At 33.4% G+C, this 22,128-nt stretch overlaps 1 protein-coding gene across 1 annotated transcript in view; it reads left to right on the plus strand.

Moving 5' to 3' along the window:
• The window catches only part of LOC119635242 (protein sax-3), an 85,449-nt gene that overhangs the window by 44,083 nt on the left and 19,238 nt on the right, over window positions 1-22,128 (plus strand). The window contains exons 2-9 of the mRNA XM_038029925.1: window positions 7,800-7,990; window positions 11,553-11,655; window positions 12,980-13,264; window positions 13,362-13,502; window positions 14,487-14,618; window positions 14,802-15,739; window positions 15,807-15,926; window positions 16,047-16,491. Of these exons, the coding sequence (XP_037885853.1) occupies window positions 7,829-7,990; window positions 11,553-11,655; window positions 12,980-13,264; window positions 13,362-13,502; window positions 14,487-14,618; window positions 14,802-15,739; window positions 15,807-15,926; window positions 16,047-16,491 (2,326 nt within the window). The 5' untranslated portion in view covers window positions 7,800-7,828. The remainder of the gene's footprint in view (window positions 1-7,799; window positions 7,991-11,552; window positions 11,656-12,979; window positions 13,265-13,361; window positions 13,503-14,486; window positions 14,619-14,801; window positions 15,740-15,806; window positions 15,927-16,046; window positions 16,492-22,128) is intronic.

Consider the following 22,128-nt stretch of genomic DNA (forward strand, 5'->3'; position numbering starts at 1 on the left):
ATACCTTCACGTGACTTTACAATAGCAACAGTGATAATAAAAATGCACTTGTTTTCTTAAATTTTAAACTTTTCTACTAAAAAATCAAAATCAATTATGGTAACTTATATAAACAGAATCTCCTTTTGCTTTATTATTTATTTAGATTAGAATGATTAAGCAAAGCTCGATGGATTATTATTATCCTCTCAGTTAAAAATATTAATATTTTTATTTATATTTATCAATATTATGTATTTGATGTTTGCATGTATTATGATGCCTTTTTTAAGCGAAAAAAACGATCAGAATACATGCAAGCATATGTAATTACATATTATATAATTTTTAATATACGTAAATCAACCTTCAACATATTGAATATATAAGTTTTTTTTTTTTTTTATAAATCTCTCTGAGCTGCCTTAGGAAATTTATGGCTTAATTAAATAATTTTATTTCATATTTAAAAATATAATCAAAATATTATTTACCAATATTTTAAAATTTATTAAATATTTCAAATGTTATGCAGTATAACTAATTAAATTTTATTAAGCAAATATTATTAAAAATATATTTAAAAAATCTTTTTCAATATACACGGATATAAAATATATCCGTATTCTCTTTGCATACATAAATGAATGAAAAAAATGAAGAAAAATTTGCAGAAAATAGATGAGTTGTAATCATCATAAAACAACCCTAACCAACTAAAGAAAGAAACTCGGGATACTTGTGAAAACAATAACGAACCCTCATTAAATCGAAACTTTGTTAGTTTTTAACAATAAAGTCATAATTCTTCGCATATGATATCACAATGGCCTCGATACAAAACGGACCCTGTTATTGCTTGCACATTTATATATACCTTTTGATTCCCTTACTTACATAAATTCTCGGAATTTCTTTTTTCCTTTTTTTGATTGAAATCACTTTGGCATGAAATCAATCATTTTGCTTAAGGAAAACAATACCCCTATGGGGGATGTCGAACAAAAGTGAATGAGTGAGAACTAAAGTTTGATTTTAACAAAAAAAAAAAAACAAAAAACAAAACAAAAAAAGAACCATTTATTACTTTGCCTGCATTACTCGTTGAGTTCAACGCAAGTTTTCTTATCGATATGTTACGCAAGAAACAGAATCGAATTAAAAGGATCATTTTCTGCTAATATTTAACATCAATTTCAAAAATTGATTATTTCTCTTTAATACAAAAATTGTCCAACTTTTGTTACGATCTACAATCTGAAGCTTAATAAAGATATACTTACACAATTTTCATTTTTGGTATAATTTCACACACACATAGCGATCGTATTGTTGTACGAAACAACTAATCCGGGTCAACATCCGATAATATATTGAATGCTTGTATATCGAAATGGCGTTATTGTGAAATAAATTTCGGATCTATTTACACCAAAGAAATAAACTTAAGGAGTGAAAGGAACATGAGCGCTAGCACGCAGGCCTATCGGCTCTTTTTTTTAAAAGATAGACTGACCGATAGATGGTGCAGATCCATTTAAGATGACACTAGAGTTAGACGCTCCGAACACGAATTATTGATTATGGAAAACGTTTTGCCATGCAAATTAGAGGAGTAGATTTTTTAAGAATCTATTGATGTTTTGTAATAGTAGGACTAAGATGAGTTCTTGCAAACATTTTGATTTTGATTTTCTTGACAATCCGCAGAAAAAGAAAAAGAAAATGTTTCGAAGAGACATCCGAAAATCTGTAGATAGTTGACGTTCAGCTTAAAAGGTGGAACAGGTTTTGAAAACGGCGGGCGGATAGTCAAGCCCTCAAGAGCCGCTTTTACGAAGTCCCTGTTTGTGGGACCAAGTCCCAACCAGTTACTTAGTGGTAGTTATTCAATGGTGTAACTTTCGGATTGGCCAAGTATCCAGTAGGCTACGGCTACTTCATATCTCTTCCTTTTTCCCAATTTATTTCTGACTATCACAACGTTACAGGTATAGGAAATAAATAACACTGGTCATATAAGAAAAAAAGCAAAAGTCACATGTTTATCACGAGGCTCTTATGCCTACATAGCCTATTACGCTTACATATATTTTTTTTAAATGTGAACCTTTTGCTCAAAGACACTCGGCTAAGCGTGCAATTTTCATATGAATTGATTAAATATGAAGGAACAATATGTATAAATCAATAGCTGGTGCCCAGAGATTTGAATTAAATTTCATTTTTATTTTTCTATCTCTTTTTTTTTTCATTTTATCATATCTATATATCTTGATAATAATTTGAAATTCATAATTTCTTTACGTGGTTAATTGAATTTTTGCTACGCTTTGTGTTAACAAATGCTGCTGCTGCTGCCTAATGCCAAACGGTCTTTTGTATTTAATCATACGTACATTGTATGCGACATGATTATATTTCGTTGAAAAGGTCTTTTTGAAGTGAAACTGAATAAATGAATTTATGATTGATGTATACACATGCGTACATAATATGAATCAGTAACAAACAGATGATACATATGTGGACATAATGCTGCGAGCTGCAATGTATCAACGAATGATAACGATCACAATATGCTTTTGGGTTTAGAATTTTTATTGATGGTCTTATTTGATATATCAAAGGCTGTTTCATATCTCTGAAAAAATAAGTAGAAAACATAATATTTTTGCATGTGCTTCTTAATATAAATTATGCAATGTGACGAACGAAATATATTAGCATTTGTTGTGTTGTGTTGTATGCCTTGTGTTATGAATTATTTGGATATGTTGTACATTAAATCAATAATATAAATGGGTCTAAGCAGACTCCAGGGCACAAATTGCAAAGTTTCTAGGCTACATTCATTGATCTGCGACGAGCGAAATATGAAAAGCATACGTCCATTCACGCTGAGTTGCAAAGTATAGGGTAAGTCCATTTGATTGACCCGTGACTTGAAAAATAACACTCTTTCAAATAACCGTAGCTATAAAGCAAAGAGCCATGAGTGTCTTTGACAACCCCTGCAGACGCAGGCTAACGGCAAAATGGTAGTAAGAGCTTTCAGAATGATAATAACCTGTGTGATAGGAACACTCTTTATGGGTATTTAAATTAGCTATTCCCGAACCACTTTTATACTGCGCCGACATCTACAGACTCTTATTACTCCCCTTGAATGTTAGTTGCTTTCATTTTGCAATTCTCTTTGGACTAAAGCGCAATCAAGAAATTCATTAACTAAGTGCCTAGTAACGAAATGGCAGCATATCCGTTAATCCAAAATGCTCTTTTTATTTATTTATTTTTTTTAAATGTAAACCATAATTTCGGACATAAGGCATACAACACTGTTCAGATATAACCTAAAGGGAATTATGTCTATGTTGCACTTTGTGCAATCAATATCCCCTTAATTTTATAAAATATGTTGCTTGAACTAATCCAATTTATTTAGTTATTCTCTTCTCCCTAACCTTAGGGAAAATATTTATCTGAATATGAACGCTTTTCTTTTTTGTTTTGGTTTCTACATATTTTCCTTGTCCGTTTAACACACAAAACAAATGTCAACCCTTCGGCAGTTTGTAACTTAAATTCCCAAAAAGCAACACCAAATTAACAACTAATGAAGCAAATGGCTTCAAGTCAAAAGGGATAAACCACAACGGCTTTAAGAAAAAAAAAAAAAATTAAACTTAAAGTGATTTCAGCTCATTTCTAGATAAACAAACGATAACGGCTACAGTTATCTAATGCTTTTTATGAGATTCTTTTTCCAAATAATTTTATTTTTGTGCTTTTGTCGTCGGAACAGTAATAAAATTTTCTTCTTTTATGATATGATACTTTTTAATGTTTCTGCTGAAAAATGATATTAACTGAGAGTGACTTGGTATAAGGGTACCGCTTCGACGATGCAGACGCCGTCTGAACGAGCAAGGCTTCGTATTAGAAACCAATTTACAATAAAATTCAAGCTAATGTTATAAAAATCTCTTGCACGTCAACTGAATTTTTCCTTTTTGTTTTCTACATTGAAAAAAAAAAGAAAGAAAATTCCATTATTTTTTTTTTTTCTTTTTTGCTTTGCTTTTTCTTAATTAATTAAAATGATTTTTTCTCTTTGTTTTTGTTATCAACACATAATACCTTTCTTGTTTGCTGCACACATATTTCCATTTAATTATGTTCACTGTAAGCTTTCGAGAAAAGTGGTGTGCAACTAAGCAAATAAACGACAACATAATTACGCTTAATTTTTCAAAATATATTGTTCTTACCGCAAACTCCTAATAGACAGTAAGTTAGATACTAAGTTTTTTTCAAATGGTTTTTAGTTCTTTTTCGCTCTCCCTCCATGATTTTTGGTTCTTTATATGAGAGTTCATAAGTTGCATTAAAACTTCATAAAAATATATTAGTTTCTGAGCACACATGCACAGACACAAACCCAAAAGCATCTAGTTTCTACGTATACATGTATATACAAACAACTAACAAAGTTAATAAGACTAGTGAAGTATTATTATAATAGGATTGCGGTAAAAATTTTTTGTGTGCGGTTTTATGATGTTAAAGGAAAGAAAAGGAAGGGGAAAAAAACAGTTAAAAATAATTTATTTAAGAATTTTTATATAAAATAAATTGGCCAATGTTATCAATATAGCGTGTATTCGTACATGATCTTTAACAAATTTTTGACATCTTCATATACATATACAATACATATATTTATTATTATATTCATTAAAATGAATATATATATATATGTTAAGCTTATCATTTAAAATTATTAGATGTCATTATGTTTCTTTTTACGTGTGCGCACATAGTATACATAAAATAAAGCACCGGTGCTCTATATAATACATGCTCTGCATAATACATACATAGACAAGTTGGCGACGTCTAATAGCCTTGAATAAAGAGCTTTTTTTTATTATTTGTAAGCGAAGCATTTATCTCTTCTCGGTTTCAAACTGAAGAGAGTAAAAAAGAGCCTTTTGGAATTTTCCATAAAATTCTGACAGCATAATGGCTATTAAGGAGTGGGACCGTTGAAACAGCCTTGAGAAAAAAGTTTTTAGACGGTTTTTTTGGGAGAAGCAGAGGTAGCGGCATACTAAAAATATTAAAAAAAGGAAACAGGGAACCGATTCTCGTAAGACGTTTTTTTATTTATTTGAAATTAACTGGACTAAGATATTAGTATGTGCTTCTGTAGTATGTGCATTGGAAATGTAGAAAATTTGCTTTTTCTGCAATTTAAAAAAGTGAACTCTCGCGGGTTGGTGGCAGTTACTTAACTCATTTTCAGCCAAAGGCGCTCTACTGTCTAGGTGTTCTTTTTACGAATTTGACTCAAAAAAAAAAAAGAAAAAGAATATTTTACCTACCCTTCTACGTCTAGAGAAATACTTCGGATTTTTGGAAAATTTTTTGTGTAACTGGCGAATGTTCCAATAAAATCGTAAGTTTTTCACTGAGAAATTTTTTTTAAATAAATAAGTAAAAATACTATAGTGCGCTACAACACATCAATAGATACCTTGAATCATCCTACAAGTATTCATATAACGAATTTTCAAAGTGAGGGAAGTGATCGCAAGATTGAACCGATCCGAGCCATTTTCAATAGGTTTCATCTTGGGTCGCATGTAGTACACGTTAGTGTACTACATTCCATCAAAATATCTCGACAATTGTAAACTGAATACAGGAAAACAACACATAGAGGGACAGACGGACAGACAAGCTTAAATGGATGCAGAGTGTCGTTCTGAACACAGCAAATCATCTGCACTGTAACTATTGCAAAGATGAATTTAAAGAAAAAAAAAATTTAATCTGCATCCTAACATCAAGTCGACTAACGGGGAGAATTAAAAAAATATAGGTAGCTGTGGGATTACTGGGCATAAGCCAAATTGAAGCCAAATTCGAATTCGAATTTGAAACATCTTCAACTTTCGACCAAGGAAAATGTAATTTTTTTTTCATAAGCATAGCTTCGGCTAACATATTGAAAATTTCTCCCTGCTTCACTACAAAATGTTAATTTAAAAATATTGTAAAAAATTCGAATAAAAATTGTTGCCGTTTCAAAAGATCCTGTCTCGAGAAAAATTTTATTTCTGAAACTTTTATCTTTAGAAGATATACAAAGTGTTTTAAGACATCTATGATCTTCAAGAATGGCCTCAAGTGCGGTTCAAGTACGCTTCAAGGTGCAATTTCCAGCTCGTGATGTTCAAAATCTTTAAATGGTTACCAAATCAATATTCGTTCAAAAGAATCGGAAATGAATGCATCAGAAAGAGAGAGATATTAAATAAACAATAAGTAAATGAAAAAGGGAGCATTTATCTCCTCTCCATATCGCATATAATATAAATAAACGTGATTCCCATCTTGCCGGCATCGTCTTTCTAGAATTGCACTTGAACAAAGACGAAAAAAAAAACAATAATAGTTTCATCCGTTTGCAATAAATTTTGCAGAAATTTAATTTCCGTCCTTTACTTGAAACATTTAATCTACCGACAAACGGGTACAAAAGCTTAAAAAAACAAAAAAAACAAAAAGCTATAACAAGCATACCGTATCTCTTATTTTAAAATCACACCCTTGAGGGTGATAATTAGATTTTCATAGCATTTAATGGTTATTTAAATGGACGCAAACATGTTCACTAAACGAAGTGATTTTTTATTATTTTTTATATAAATTGTACAAAAAATCGAAAGATTTACCTATAATTCTTCTCATAGAAAACCCATGTGTTAAACATTTTTAGATATTTTACTCTTTTTTTTTTTTTTTTTTTAAGCAATAAAATCGGCTCTGAAAAGTTTTCAATAAAAAAAGCCTGGTTAAACAGGATTAGACGGAGACAGAGAGAGTGAGAGAGAGAGAGAAAGAGAGAGAGAGCAGTGAGCACATAATCTAAAATAAATTATCATAAATATCAAAAAATAATGCAATAATTTTCATTTTACCCAAAAGTTAGTTTGAATAGGTGCTTAATGTAACAAAATATGGCCGATGATGGAACAAACGAAAAGACGAAAAAGAGAACAAAAGGACATTGTTAGGCATGATGATGGCATAGAGCATAGAGCATAAAGTAAATAATGACTTTGCATTCAGATGCTTGAACAGTGTTTAACAGCAGCTCAGTTATGGTTTTTAAATCGAAAATAATAGCATTAATACCTTTTGTCGGCTGTTACAATTTTTCATTGTTGCTATTATTGTTGTGTGCACATTTTAATAGTAAGAAGACCGTAAAGCGCGCCGTGGATAAGCCTAAAAAGTGCTAGTCTTGCTTGAATAAACGTTACTCGAAGTAAAGAAAACTTTATATATACATATATATATATATATATATATATATACATATACATATACATAAGTACGTATAGTATAATATAATATGTATGTAGTAAATAAGAGCGTAAGGCAGCCGCTAAAGACAACACAAAAGGTCTTATCTAAGCATGAAAAGAATTTCAAACGAAAGAAAATGAAGCAAAAAAAAAAAAGAAAAAAAACAACGTTATAAGTAGTGAGTGGTGGTGTGTTTGTGTTGAAAGGAGATCATATAATAAAAAAAAAAGAAGGAAAATTAATTGAAAATGAGTTCAGGAATTTAGAGTGTTTAACGTTTAACTGTTCCTTTAGAAAACCATCTGCAGCCTTATATTGTTATTGATGTCATAAAATTTCAATACAATTGATGATAAGATACTTTTTAACTATTTTAACTTTCGAAAACAAAGAACAACCTGATAATGATATGCGTTTATTCGTTCTTTTTTCTGCAGCACAAAATCCCCGTATCATTGAACATCCCATGGATATGGTAGTACCGAAAAATGATCCCTTTACATTTAATTGTAAAGCTGAAGGCAATCCCACACCTTCAATACAATGGTTTAAAGATGGCCATGAACTGAAAACCGATTCCGGTTCACATCGCATACTAATGCCTTCTGGCGATTTATTTTTTTTAAAGGTAAACTTTTTCTTTTTTTAATAAAATTTTAAATTGAATATATTCAACTTTTTTACAAATTCGTAATGCTGAACCGCTTATTGTTAACACATGGCTGGATAAGCATATGCAAAAAAAAAAAAAAGAAAAAACCAAAAATGTTTTTTTTTTTTTTGAATCGTTTTTATAAAGGATTTTGGCTTGCGGAATATTCTACTCGATCTGTAATGCTTTAATTTTCATTCATTTATTTAAATTTATGTTATTCCAATCATAATATTGACTTAAATTCGTTTAGAGCTATTTTTTTTTTTTTTTTTTTCGTTTTCATCAATATTACAGGTGCATTTATTAATGAAGTATTTCATTGCATTCAGTTGGGTTGAAAAACTATGACTTACTTAGTGGGTTATTTTAATAAATAAAATATATCCATATCGATAGGGATTTCATATCATATTGATTAAGCAGGAGACAACTTGTGTGAGCATGCGTCCAAGTTTTCTCTCGACAGAAAGTTTGTGATCTTCAGTACTAATTGGGTAAAAGCTTTGTTCTAATTCATTTCGAGGTCTGTGAGCTTCATTTGTTTTTCGCAACCATGGCTTGACTGTGGCTCAGAAATTTTGGTGTCTTTATTGATTCTATCGGTTTGATTGTACCGGTTGTCCACGCAAGAAACAAGAGCGAACGAAAAACGGAAGCTGACTCGAATAACTTTGTCTAAAAGTCGACCTGGTCCGCTTTCGAAAGCCAGGTCGCAGCCGAAAATCAGTTGTTTCGGCTGAGATTGCACTAAGGCTTTTCTGTCATCTCTGCTTATCGACTAATAATCTATTGTAATGGTTATAAACCGACATATCTTATTTATGCCACTTTGAAGTGGTATTCGGTTCAGCCAAAACAATCTAGACTAAAACAGCGCCGATTGCTCTAAAGTGCTCAAAAATTGTTAATCAACTCACATTATTGCTCTGCTTTAAAATTTCTATCATCGTGTGTTAAGATTCCTCATTCGTCTTGTCTACTCTCAACGCTTTGTTCATCATTAATAAGCTTTCGCAGATCGCAAAGGAAGGAATTGGTTAAATAATTGTGAAAGTTGTACAAATGGAGGGCAATGCGCTATCGCAAAGACATTGTTAGGCGTCGATAAGTAGCTGCCCTATGAAAGTTCGACCGTATACATCCAACTTGCTTCTTAGAGTACAAATCTAATTCTAAATCGTTGCACACTAATCACTAATAGCGCAAGATAATCTTTCCGATTATTTATTACCGCAGGCTAGGTATCAAATTTATCACACTCCATGCTTATTGTTCACATGCTTAGCACTTGGAATGTGTTTGATTCCAATAACACCTGCTAACTACTTTCAACATACACTATGCTAAATAGGATATCTTAGACTTACATAAGTCAAGTGGAAAAGCCAAACTTTTCTTTTCCCAAAATTACTTGCAGCTGGCGGGTTAGCGATTGGGATTTCAATTTATTTTAGTCTTCTCGCATATAACAAACAACATCACTTTTTCTCTCTTTATATATCTGATCGCAACTGTAAACAGTTTCGTATACTTAACTTACACTTAAGCAGTTTGCGATACAAATACCGCCGCCGCTTAACAATCAGCTCGCTTTCACGATTTAGAAAATTTTACTAAACGCAGCACATCTTGAGAGTGAAGGAAAGAAAAAATAAATGAAAGGTGGGATAGGTCGATGAATGTTTGCTTGACTTTCTTCGATTGGTGGAAAGCAAAATCTTTGTAGCTCAAAAAAATTGAAGCTTCTACTACCAATATATGTTGCGCTTTGTCGGGAATTGCATTGTACTTCAGATCGATCGGACGATTGATGTCGAGATTTTCCAAATTTTCCAACTTTTTTGATATATTATATTTTCAAGTTTGCTTTTGTTCTTTGGAACTGTCGATCGATACGCCCACTTTTAGACTTAGTCTGCATATCTAAACTAAGCAGTTAAATATTCCCACAGTAGGCGACAGATAGAGGAACATTATTATGCTGCTTCTGTATTTTACTTTAACTAAGCACCAATATATTGTTTTTTTTTGTTTATTTTATCGAGCACTATATATGAGTAATAAAATTACTGTTCTTTTATGCGATAAGAATAAATACATAAACTTTATGGAAGTGTACTACTTAACGATGAAAACAGATTTAAAAAGAATTTTATACATGCATTAAGCCTTAAAGCTACCTGTTAAACGCTATCATATTTCCCTTTAAATAATCAGGGTTTGTTAAGTTATTGAAAACATACAGTGTTGTAAACGTTTTGGTCCAACATTTTTTTATTGTAGTTTTTTTAATTGTAGTTTTTAAAAGCTTTTGTCTAGGATTGTTACAAAAATGTCACAAATATTTTGTTAAAAATAAAAGATTCTACTTCTGCCATAAAAAACTATAAAAAAAAAATTACCTTAAGTTTTCAAGCAGCGTTTCTCAATATTTCGTTGAAATGTCTGCACTAGGACAAGGAAAACAGCACAAAAAATTTGGTTCTGTGTGCGATAACTTTACGAAAATTTCTCAAAAAATTTTTAACACATTTTATTGATAGCAGTAATATTTATTGGATTGGAAGTAAAAAAGAGAGAAGTAGATTTCACAATGGAAAAATGTCAACATCCGAGACATCCGAGATCGGTATACCGGAAAATATAGCTTTATCAAGTTGTGCTGGTAGTGTGACCTAGGAAATAGAAACTAGGATAGAAACCTTTAAGGTGACTATGAAACAGATTGAGCGACATTGTATAGCTTAAGTTTCAAACGGCAGCGGATCATAGGAAAATGTTAAAGCAAATTGAACCTAACTTTGATAAAAGTATTCTTGAAAAAATTTATTTTTTCCAACCTTCGAAAATTGTTTATATTAAAGATGATGATGTGAAGTTGAAAATATTTTTGTTACTAAGATTTGTTCTTCTTCTTTTTCTTCTGTGAGCATGGAAATCAACACTACGTTCAGTAAAAAGATAGGATTTCCGTTAGAAACCCGAATATCTACAGTGGTTTGTGGAACGCTGATGTTAAGAGTGATAAAATAACTAAATGAATGTCAGAGACAGCCAGACCGACGCACAAACATTCAACTGCGATGGAGTGATTTACATTAAATTAAATTCTTTTTATATCTATCAAGAGAAGAGTATGTTGATTTACGAACCAACCTGCACATGTACACAGCCATACGTCTCAAACGGTCTTTAGATATTTAAAACCTTTATCATTATATGATTCCGAATTGTTGGTCCGTCCGTCGAACTCCAATCATTGGAAAGCTTAGTGTGAGTGGCGAATTAAATTTATATTGAATTATAACAATAATTCAGACCTTCAACCAGACCGTCGATAAGCTGAAATGTACTGACAGCACAGAAATACTCTCAAATACGCCACCATAGATGAATAAGGTAGAATAAGAATCGGCTTAACCGAATATTCAAAAAAGCAAATTTTTTTTTTTTTTTAATGAGTTTCTTTAATGTGCTGCAACCAATTTGCTGATGCCTTCGTTATCTTATTTTCACATTTATTTTTACATTACAGGTCATTCATTCACGTCGCGAAAGTGATGCCGGGACATACTGGTGTCAGGCTAAAAATGAATTCGGAGTAGCGCGTTCTAGAAATGCCACATTACAAGTTGCGTGTAAGTGAAAAAAAAAAAAAAAAAAAAATGCAATATAATTAAATAGACTTTAAAGTACAAAAAAGACAAAAAATAATTAATTTTCTCATTTTTATTATTTATCGTAAAACCGAAAACATTTTCTTAATTAATAGAAAAGTTATGTTTGATAAAAACCGCACTGTATACATTTCTCTCGTACATAACTATTAAACTGGAAATGAATAATAAATATGGGAATCCGGTTACTATATATATATCTGAATATTATTTTAATACGAATTTTGAGTTTTTTCATTAATCATTCAAAAATGTATTCAGTAAAACTTGGATTTTTTTTGCCTTTCGTCAACACCCTTTCGAAAATTTCGTCAGATGCTGTCTGAAGTTGCTGTCCATTCATATATGGCGTTGCATGCATTAAATTTCCGCCGTTAGTTCAAGAAAGATCCCCAGCGTGCGCAGAGTGTGTTTATATTTTGATCGCGAAGGGAAAAGTGTGGAACATCCAGAAAGTCTTGTGATAGGTCCACTCTTTATTAAATCGATCGATTCAGAATCATTTTCCGAATCGATTTAAGATTGTCCGCACATCTGTCCGCCTTGTTTTCCTGTGTTCAACCTATAGATCGCAAATTTTAAGATAATTTGATGAAATGTGGTAAATATGGCAGTTGGTTGGGGCAAAGGCGAACGCTGTGGAATATGATTTGGATCCGACCACTTTGTCGACCGTTTCCCACATAAAGCTTTATTTTGAATTTATTATTCTATGAGTAGCTGTAGGGTAGCGTAAGCTGTTCAATGGTGAGCCATGGTCCGCTATAGTGTTTTTACTAATTTATTTTTGACAAACGAAAAATTACTTCCAAATTTTAAAAATTAATGCCGATATATACGAAAGAATCTTGAGGGGGCCATTGTCAGCGCTTAGTCGGTGAAGGCATTACGTTTACGAATTAAACATACATTTACTAGACTCCCCTTAGGTTTTTTTCCTTACTTCCTTCTGATCGTCAACGTGATAATCGGATAAAGAAACATGGAACTTGAAACGTTATTTAGGTTCCTATTTTCCATTTCATACTAGGCCTGGTTGATCTCGATCTAGTCTCACAAATCAGATTTAATAAAAGCATTGATTTGCTTGCGAGTAAACTTAAAATTTCAAAAGAATGCAAAACAAATGATATTTTACAGTCGATCTGAAAGTTGGCGCAAGTTCGAATTAATCGTCGGCCAATTTAAAAAGTCCTTTGGTTTGCACCAAAGCAAAGAAAAATTTTCTTACTTTTTTTACTTTGGAAGTTTAATTCAAATGGACATTTTTGTAATCACTTTACAGTTCTCCGAGATGAATTCCGCCTGGAACCTCAAAATACACGTGTCGCTCAAGGCGAGGTGGCTTTGATGGAATGTGGTGCGCCGCGTGGCTCACCTGAGCCGCAAATATTGTGGCGTAAAAATGGACAAACAATGAGTTTAACTGGTAATAAACGAATACGCATTGTTGATGGCGGCAACCTAGCTATACAAGATGCTCGACCCTCTGATGACGGCCGTTATCAGTGCGTAGTTAAAAACATAGTGGGCACGCGCGAATCGACTACAGCTTTCCTGAAAGTTCATAGTAAGTAATACAAAAAAAAAATTATTATTTTATGCAAATTAATATTTAAATTAATTGTTTGTAAATTCTTTTTCTATTCTCTCTTTTTGCCGCTCAGTGCGTCCTTTTTTAATACGCGGTCCGCAAAATCAAACGGCTGTGGTTGGTTCGTCGGTGATATTTCAATGTCGCATTGGCGGTGATCCATTACCGGATGTCCTGTGGCGTCGTACTGCATCTGGTGGAAACATGCCATTACGTAAGTTTGCAAAATAACCTTTCAATGCATTCATACCTACGCAGCGAACTATGCACATATATTTTGCAATGTTTTTATTTTCCCACCTGTCCTTACTTACTTAATTCGCAAAACATTCTATGTATGCTTTTCGACTATTTCTGTCTAACTATGAAACTTTTTTGCGGTTATTCCTGCGTTTATGGTTTTCTTTTTTTTTTTCTGCATTTAATCCTAAAACACTTTGTGTCAATTAGCTGTAAGCCACACATGCTCAGCAAGCGGTCAGCAATCCCTGTCTAGATATCCTAATGCCCTAATCTTCTATTCAAATTTGAAAAAAAAAAATAAAAAAAATTTTTGATGGAAAATAATAGAAATGATATGAAATAGTCTCTCTTTAGCTATGAAAATGAAGGCTTTTGAAAAAAAATGCGGATTTTACTAAGAATCGTTATTTTTCGTCCTACAGCTGCTATTGCAATTTGGAATGTTTTTCTGTCCTCCTTATTCGAATTTGGGATATATGTAGGAATCGAAAAACTATGAATTCAGTTATTAAACAATCCACGTTATGACGATGCTCTTTTAATTGATGTGCGCCCCCACTTTTAGTGCAATAGGGCAGGCACCTTCTTTATGATGAATTTTTGTGTAATTCAATCTCAGAAGCAGGCAAGCAAGCTCTGGTATCCAAAAAAACGGCAATGTAATACAAAAGTCTCACACAGCAAATTACTGTCAGCAATACCTGCCGGCAAAACCCTTTGATTCTTAAGGAATTGCTTAAGTGATTTTTAAAAAGCAAAATATTTGCATTTGTGAAATTAAAAGCGATTTTGACTCGAAATTTTAATGCATAAGAAAGATCCGGAGGACGCAATCAGTCCATCAACAAGCTCATTTATATTTATAGCACCTTATGCGATTCTTATGTACTTTAGATATTGACGTAGCTTTGTTTTCGGATAAATAGTTCATTACAAATTTTATGAACATTTTTAGGTCGTGTTACAGTTTTGGAAGATCGCAGCTTAAAATTGGATGATATCATCTTGGATGATATGGGTGAATACACTTGCGAAGCTGATAATGCTGTAGGTTCCATAGCAGCTACGGGTATTTTAACAGTGCACGGTAAGTCATGTTTATATCCTCGGTTGATATGTAAAACTCATTAAGTCCTTAAAAATTCCTATGCGCTTAATGAGTTTTACCTGTTAACGGAGGATATTCGTCCAACACATTCTTTCAAAATAAATTTTAAATTATTATTTATTAATGCGCCATATTTTTGTTTTTTTATTCATCCGTTTTCAGCTCCCCCCAAATTCATTTTAAGACCGAAAAATCAATTAGTCGAAGTAGGCGATGAAGTTTTATTTGAATGCCAAGCTAATGGTTATCCTAAACCAACAATCTATTGGTCGTTAGAAGGTAACAGCTCTCTGTTATTTCCTGGCTATAAAGATGGTCGCGTAGAAGTGTCTTTAACATCGGAGGGACGTACAGTTTTATCGTTACTGCGATTTGCTCGAGAAGATTCGGGAAAGGTTATTGTTTGTAATGCTTTAAACGCAGTGGGTAGTGTAAGCAGCCGCACCGTAGTTACGGTTGATACACAATTTGAACTACCTCCTCCTATTATAGAGCAGGGACCAATTAATCAAACTTTACCCATAAAATCAGTTGTTATTTTACCTTGTCGCACTGTGGGCTCTCCGACGCCTCAGGTACAGTGGTATCTGAATGGTATACCTATCGATGTAAACGATCATGAACGCAGAAATTTAACGGAAACTGGCTCTTTAACTATAGTAGAGTTGCAAAAGAATGAAGATGAAGGTCTATACACCTGTGTAGCCAGCAATCGTAATGGAAAGTCATCATGGAGTGGTTATTTGCGTTTGGATACGCCTACTAATCCTAACATAAAATTCTTTCGTGCGCCTGAGTTGTCCACCTATCCAGGACCGCCGGGAAAACCTCAAGTTGTAGAGAAAACCGAAGAATCTGTTTCTTTGTCTTGGTCGCGCAGTAACAAAGTTGGCGGTTCAAGTCTGATTGGTTATGTCGTCGAAATGTTTGCTAAAAACGAAACTGACGGTTGGATACCAGTTGCTACCCGCATACAAAATACTACGTACATACAAATGGGCCTCTTGCCTGGAATTAATTACTTTTTTCTAATACGTGCCGAAAATTCACACGGTCTGTCATTACCGTCCCCGATGTCGGAACCTATTGCTGTTGGAACTGTGAGTTTATTAAAATTATATATTTTTTATTTATTTTTTATTTCATTTTGTTTAATATTTTCTTTAGAAGTATTTCAATAGTGGTTTGGATTTAAGCGAAGCCAGAGCCAGTTTATTGTCTGGTGATGTAGTGGAATTAATCAACGCTAGTGTTATAGATTCTACCAGCATGAAATTATCCTGGCAGGTAAGTCACAACAACAACAACAACAACAACAAAATGTAATAATTTAAAAAACAGATTTTAATCCTCTTTCTTGCTATATATATGTTTTTTTTTTTAATATTTATTTGTTGTTTCTATCAGATCATCAATGGCAAATATGTTGAAGGATTTTATATTTATGCTCGGCAACTTTTGGATACTGGTGGCAATGGCATAACAGCGCATACTAATCCATTGATAGCCGCTGCACGTAGTTCCAGTTCGACATCAGCCGCTTATTCATCGTCAGCAGCATTGATTTCAGCCTTAAAACCAAATATTGCCAGACGTGATGGCACTGCCATAGTAACACCAACAACTCAACCCCCTAAACCAGACGCAATACAATTGTCGACGACGGCAACGACATCATATGTCGGTAGTGCCGCATATCGTATGCTGACCATATTGAATGGTGGAGGCGCTTCATCCTGTACCATGACTGGCCTATTACAATATACGTTGTATGAATTTTTCATTGTACCCTTTTACAAATCGGTCGAGGGTAAACCATCAAATTCACGTGTCGCTCGTACACTTGAAGATGGTAAGTACAAACATGAGAGAGTTTTTATTTTCATTGAGTACTTGCTATACATGTACATGTGCGTGTATGAGTTTCGTAAATTTTTATTACTTTGCATGTAACATTTATGAGAGTTAAAATGAAAAAAAAAAGGGAAGTCGCAGCGAGATGGGACATTGGGTTTTACAGACACAAACAAGCAGTAGAAATATTCATTCTGTATTTACCGAATAGAATTTTAATTTAAATCTTGTTCTAAAGTTTATTTATTTCTTTATTTTTGTTCTTTACCGAAATTCATTCTACTTTTACTACAGTCCCCATGTGGACGTTTTCGCATAATATGTAGCTTTTTGCCTGACCTTCAGATCACTTTTTTATTAATAAAAATGAAATTCCATGGCATACATGGGTTCTTCATTTATTAATTTAATCGTAGAGAGAAATCCATTAAAGGAAATATTTTATACACTTGAGAGAACAATGCAAAAAAAAAAAAAAAAAAAACAGATGATGATGAGAGCCTGGTAATAAAATGTTGCTTTTATAAAAGAAAAGAAAAAAGTTTTTTTTTTTAAATAAAACTTTCTGTCGCACAGTCTACATGGCCTGTCCTTCGAATGGACGTTGAAAACGTTTTAACAAAATGAATGTATCCCTCATCCTTCGGTGATGGGCATAAAAAATGTGTTGGAAACTCATAATCTATGTGATAGTGTAAGAAGGCGCGCACATAAGTGAAAGTATTTATTGTCGATATTTCTAAGTTTCTCATAAGTATAAAACGAAAATAAGTAAGAAAACTCTGTTCCCTTTGCATATCACTTAAGCGTTAAAGCGGCAAAGGCATATAAGAAAACAGATACATAGAGGAAGCAGGCGCGGTATTTATTGCGATACTCCTAGAAAGATGAGTTAAATTAATTTTGCAGGCCTTTAATGTATACTTACAGACAAGCCAAACAAATTAATTTCATAGATTAAGTTTGCATATATGAAAGGTCATCTGCTCACAAATAGATTCGCGCGAGAAGGATTTCAACATATTTTCTTGAACAATCTACAATCTGCTTTAAGAAATACATCTTAAATTATTTAAAAAAAAGTTTTCAGATAATATTTTTTTATGCATTTCACATCGTTGCATTAAATTTCGCAAAAAAATGAATAAATATGCAATCTGAGAAATTTGATCCCCGGAAGGTAAGGATGCTATCATTTTATGACAGGGTTGTGACCAAAACATATACTTTTTTGGAATACTTTTCGCACAGATTATTTTACCGAAAACTGCAAAAGAATGAAGGCAAAATAATGTCTTCGAAAATGATTGGTTACTTATGGGTATCCCTAATATGTTCCGATTAACCCAAAAATAAAACAAATTCGCATTGCTCTACTTCGTGCCGTACAAACCTTGTGTACCTAAGCGTAGGCAGTATTCTTCTAACCAGTGAAATACTTTCGCAGCGTGATCAAGTTGGCAGCTACGAGCACGACTTTCGCTTTAAATGCTAGATAAAACTTTATGGACGACTCTTTGGAAAAGTATATAAAGCCTCTATATGTTTTCGTATGCACGCGTGCGACGTTTAAAATAAAGTCTTGTTCTTTGTTTTTAATTATAGCTGAAGTTATAATTTGTCGAAAACTTTCACTTTTTTTTTTGAGGTATAGTAATGACCCATAACAGCTCTGATATACCGCAAAATTTTTATTTACCATTTTATTTACAACGAACAATGAAAGTATTAAAGTGATTCAAAAAAACGTCTTTCGAAATTCATAACTATCAGCTATGTCCATAAATGTCGCCAACACCATATGTACAGGACATACAGGCATGAAGTTGTGTTCGCTTATAGCTTGGCAGCAATGAGCAGATCAGGCGCTAGAAGGAATATGTTACCTGACTCCATCCTAACACATAGCGAAAATTGATTCACGATACGTTGAAAGCACCCAGGTGGGCGGTGCTGGCCCATGCGGCTTATCCAAGACTCTCAACTGCTTCCAATCACTACTAGTTCGGTTCACTTCCTACGAAAATGTATAACGGCTTGATCGTTGTTTGGCTCGAGAGAGCAAAGTTCTTTTGGCGAGGCGTCCACTGTCGCAGAGGTGAAAAAACATATAGTTAGCGGTGGGTATTCCTTTTAATAGAACACTTACTATTTTCATAGACTAACCGTGTATTTTTTACACAACAGTTCCTCTTTCATGTGTGCCTATCTGCAATATCCTTTACTCTTAATTACTATTCCTGCCAATAGGGCTTGAATCAGATTTGGTAATTTGCGTTTAGTAGGTATGAATTCAAGTCAAGTGTCATCTATGCTATGTGCTATGTGTAGGGCCTTTGCGTTTGTTTCTTTGAAATGTTATCTTGACAATTTGACAGTTAAGCATGAATATTTTTTTTTTTTGTTTTGATTTGTTTTTTTTTTTTATGTTTTTCATTTGCATTCTCAAATCAAATTAACTAAAGCAATTAGTTTTTATTTTTGAAAATCGACAGTAAGGATTAAGTAGCTTAAACCACCGAAGCAATGGACTTTTTTCAATATATTTTTGGACCAAAACTTTATATGGAGTATGCAATGGACAATAATAAGAAAATGTATAAACCAAATAGCTTCGAAAATGTAAGCGATCAGATGTTATCAACGTTAAATCTGATGTGGAAGATTACGCTCTTTATATCTGGTCTACCAGTTGCCTTAGTATATACTTACGATTATTTTGATGTAAAAGTAATTCCACCATTGGTGACCATTAGTGCAAGTATTAGTTTAATAGTCGTAGTTTTGGTGATAATGCGTGGGTGGGGTCGAAAACAATCCCCTTCATATAGGAAAATGATCAAAGGCATCGAGCTAACAAAATCGCCGAAAACCGAAGAAGAGGGAAAACGTATCTTACGTCTGTTCGACTTTGAATTTAGTTATTGGAAAATCGATTTCGATGCGAAAAGAGTACAAAGTAATGAGAGGATGGGAAAAGATGTTGGATTGAAAAGAGGCCGGCACCACTTTAGATGGACTACTTTACCTTGTCAAATCATTGCTTACCTTGGAATACAAACTTTCGGCATACGCATGGCATATCCAGGATGCTTGAAATTGCTAAAGAATTACATGAGACCTATATTGGTGACTGGTCGTGCTAAATTAATTGCGGAAACGAATGCTCAGCGCTTTAAAATTCGAACCTTGGATTATAATGAAATCGATACAATTTTCGTAAATAATCGTGGAAAAAGTGTGAACGGTAAAATATTAATTATTTGTTCAGAAGGCAATGCCAGCTTTTACGAAATTGGTATTATGACGACGCCTTTATCGCTGAAATATTCAGTTTTGGGTTGGAATCATCCTGGTTTTGGCTGCAGCACCGGTAAACCGTTTCCCGAGCAAGAAAAACATGCTATTCACGCTGTTATACAATTTGCCATTTGCCGCTTGGGTTTCCTGGTCAATGAAATTGTGCTTTACGGTTTTGGCATAGGTGGTTTCAGTTCACTTTGGGCTGCAACATGCTATCCAGCTGTGAGAGGAGTTATACTCGATGCTGCTTTTGATGATGTTTTATATTTAGCGCAGCGTCGTCTACCACAATGCTTATCAGGTATCGTTCGTCTAGCCATACGTAGTTACTGCAATTTACATAATGCTGAACTCGTTCAAAAGTATCAAGGCCCCATCAGTCTTATCCGACGAACCGAAGATGAGATCATAGCTAATGAGAAGGAAATCAAAACAAATCGCATCAACTTTTTGGCTATAAGTATACTGAAATATCGTTACCCAAATATATTTCAAATACCACAGATAAATCGTTGCACGAAACAACTCGCAAAACCTTTGCTAAACAGAATCGTTACAGTTGCGGAGGATAATTCGTGTATGTCACGTTTAATTAATTATGCTTCGGTTCATGGTAGAAAGTTTCCTTCTGGTATCGGAGAGGACTATACCGAGGAACAGCGCGATAGAATGGCTGATTTCTTGTTACGAAGACATATGCGCGATTTTAAATCAACACACTGTACATGGTTGCCCGCAGAGTTGTTCAAACTTCCTTGGAATGTACCCGCTTGCACAGCTCCTAATTCTACTGAAACTGTTGGCAGGGATGCATTCAATAATCTCTTGCATTAATATGAAGTTACACTTTTGTTATGAAGTTACGCTTTTGTTATGAAATTATATATTGTCAAATGCCAGAAACATTGCACAAAAATTTAGAGTAGCTGCATATTTCAAAGGGAAAAAATTTATATATTTTTATATATTTATAATTTGAAGGATACTGTCTGCCAAAACATATATATATAAAAAATGTATATTTTTACTACTTTGATTTTGGTTTTGAAAAATCAAAATAAAAACTAAGAAAAAGAAGAAAGTCGCGGCGTATGTTGTTGTTTCATAATTCGTTTTCGGTCGAGGCATTGTCTTATAAATGAAAAGTTTCACAGCAATGTGCTAAACTTCGCAGATTATTTAAGTAACGCGTTGCGTTCGAAATTGAAAGAAATTGGAATAAATTGGGACGATTGAGAGGTAGTACACTAAGTACTAAGCCCGACTACAGTCATTATATAATTGTAATATTACTGCCTCCAATATTTATAAAAGAACAGGTGAGGAGAATCAATTCATACCCAGAAGAGAAGAAACTTTGTTCCTTGCTTCAAAGCCATAAATGAATTTATAAAGAAGTAAGAAAATTATGTTCGTTCACGACCGAATCTTTTACACCCACTACTTTTATCACAAAAAAAAAACGTTTACAAAAAGGCAACGAAAAACTGTCATTTTAATGCTCCATAGCAGTGCGTCCTTCGTCGCGTTTCAATTCTGATAAAAAAGTCCGCAGATATGGTTTCTTTAATTTGAAATAAAAAAGACAAGTAAAAGCAAGTATGTTGAAAAAATTGTAATTTTTTGTAGTTCATTTTTTCATCTAAGTACATGTTTAGTTAGTTAATTTTAGTTTATTTATTTCATAACTTCTATAAAAAACGTTTTCTCTCTCACTTTTTTTGTTCGATAACTTACCACTTTTTGTTACAGATGGCCTTGAGAAAGACCCATTGGTTTATTTTTACCGATCAAATCAGAATCTTGTCTACTTGTCTCTCTGTCCACCTGTTCAGGTGGCACCTGCCCATGTTTTCTTGTGTTTAACCTACAGTTCAAAATCTTATTTGTTTTGATGAAATTTGAACGCTAATGAAACCGGTTCAATTCGGACCACTTTTTCGACTAATTTCCATATCACGTATCATTTGCAAAACTCTTTTTATGACTAACTGTACTGCGCGAACTGTTATAGGTTTAATGGTAGGCCGACACTCACTGCAATGTTTTTACTTGTTTCCTTTACAATTGGCAAAAACTCATTATTACTTACATAGCTTTTTCGGCGAATTCTGCATGGAGTGCAGCACAAATACCGCAATTGTTATGTGGCTGATTTCTTCTATTTTCTTAGGATATGCATAGGAGGTCTTATCATGTGTCTGGCGCAGTTTGCGAGCAATAACTGAAAAGGCCCAGAAAGCGGGAGCGTTCTCAGTTTACGTTGCATTGTGAGTGTGCCATAAGATCGATTTGTCCTATTGTGAATAACACCTTGCTTGCAAGAATTTTC

This window comes from Glossina fuscipes, unplaced genomic scaffold (genome assembly GCF_014805625.2).
Source record: "Glossina fuscipes isolate IAEA_lab_2018 unplaced genomic scaffold, Yale_Gfus_2 26, whole genome shotgun sequence".
NCBI lineage: Eukaryota > Metazoa > Arthropoda > Insecta > Diptera > Glossinidae > Glossina > Glossina fuscipes.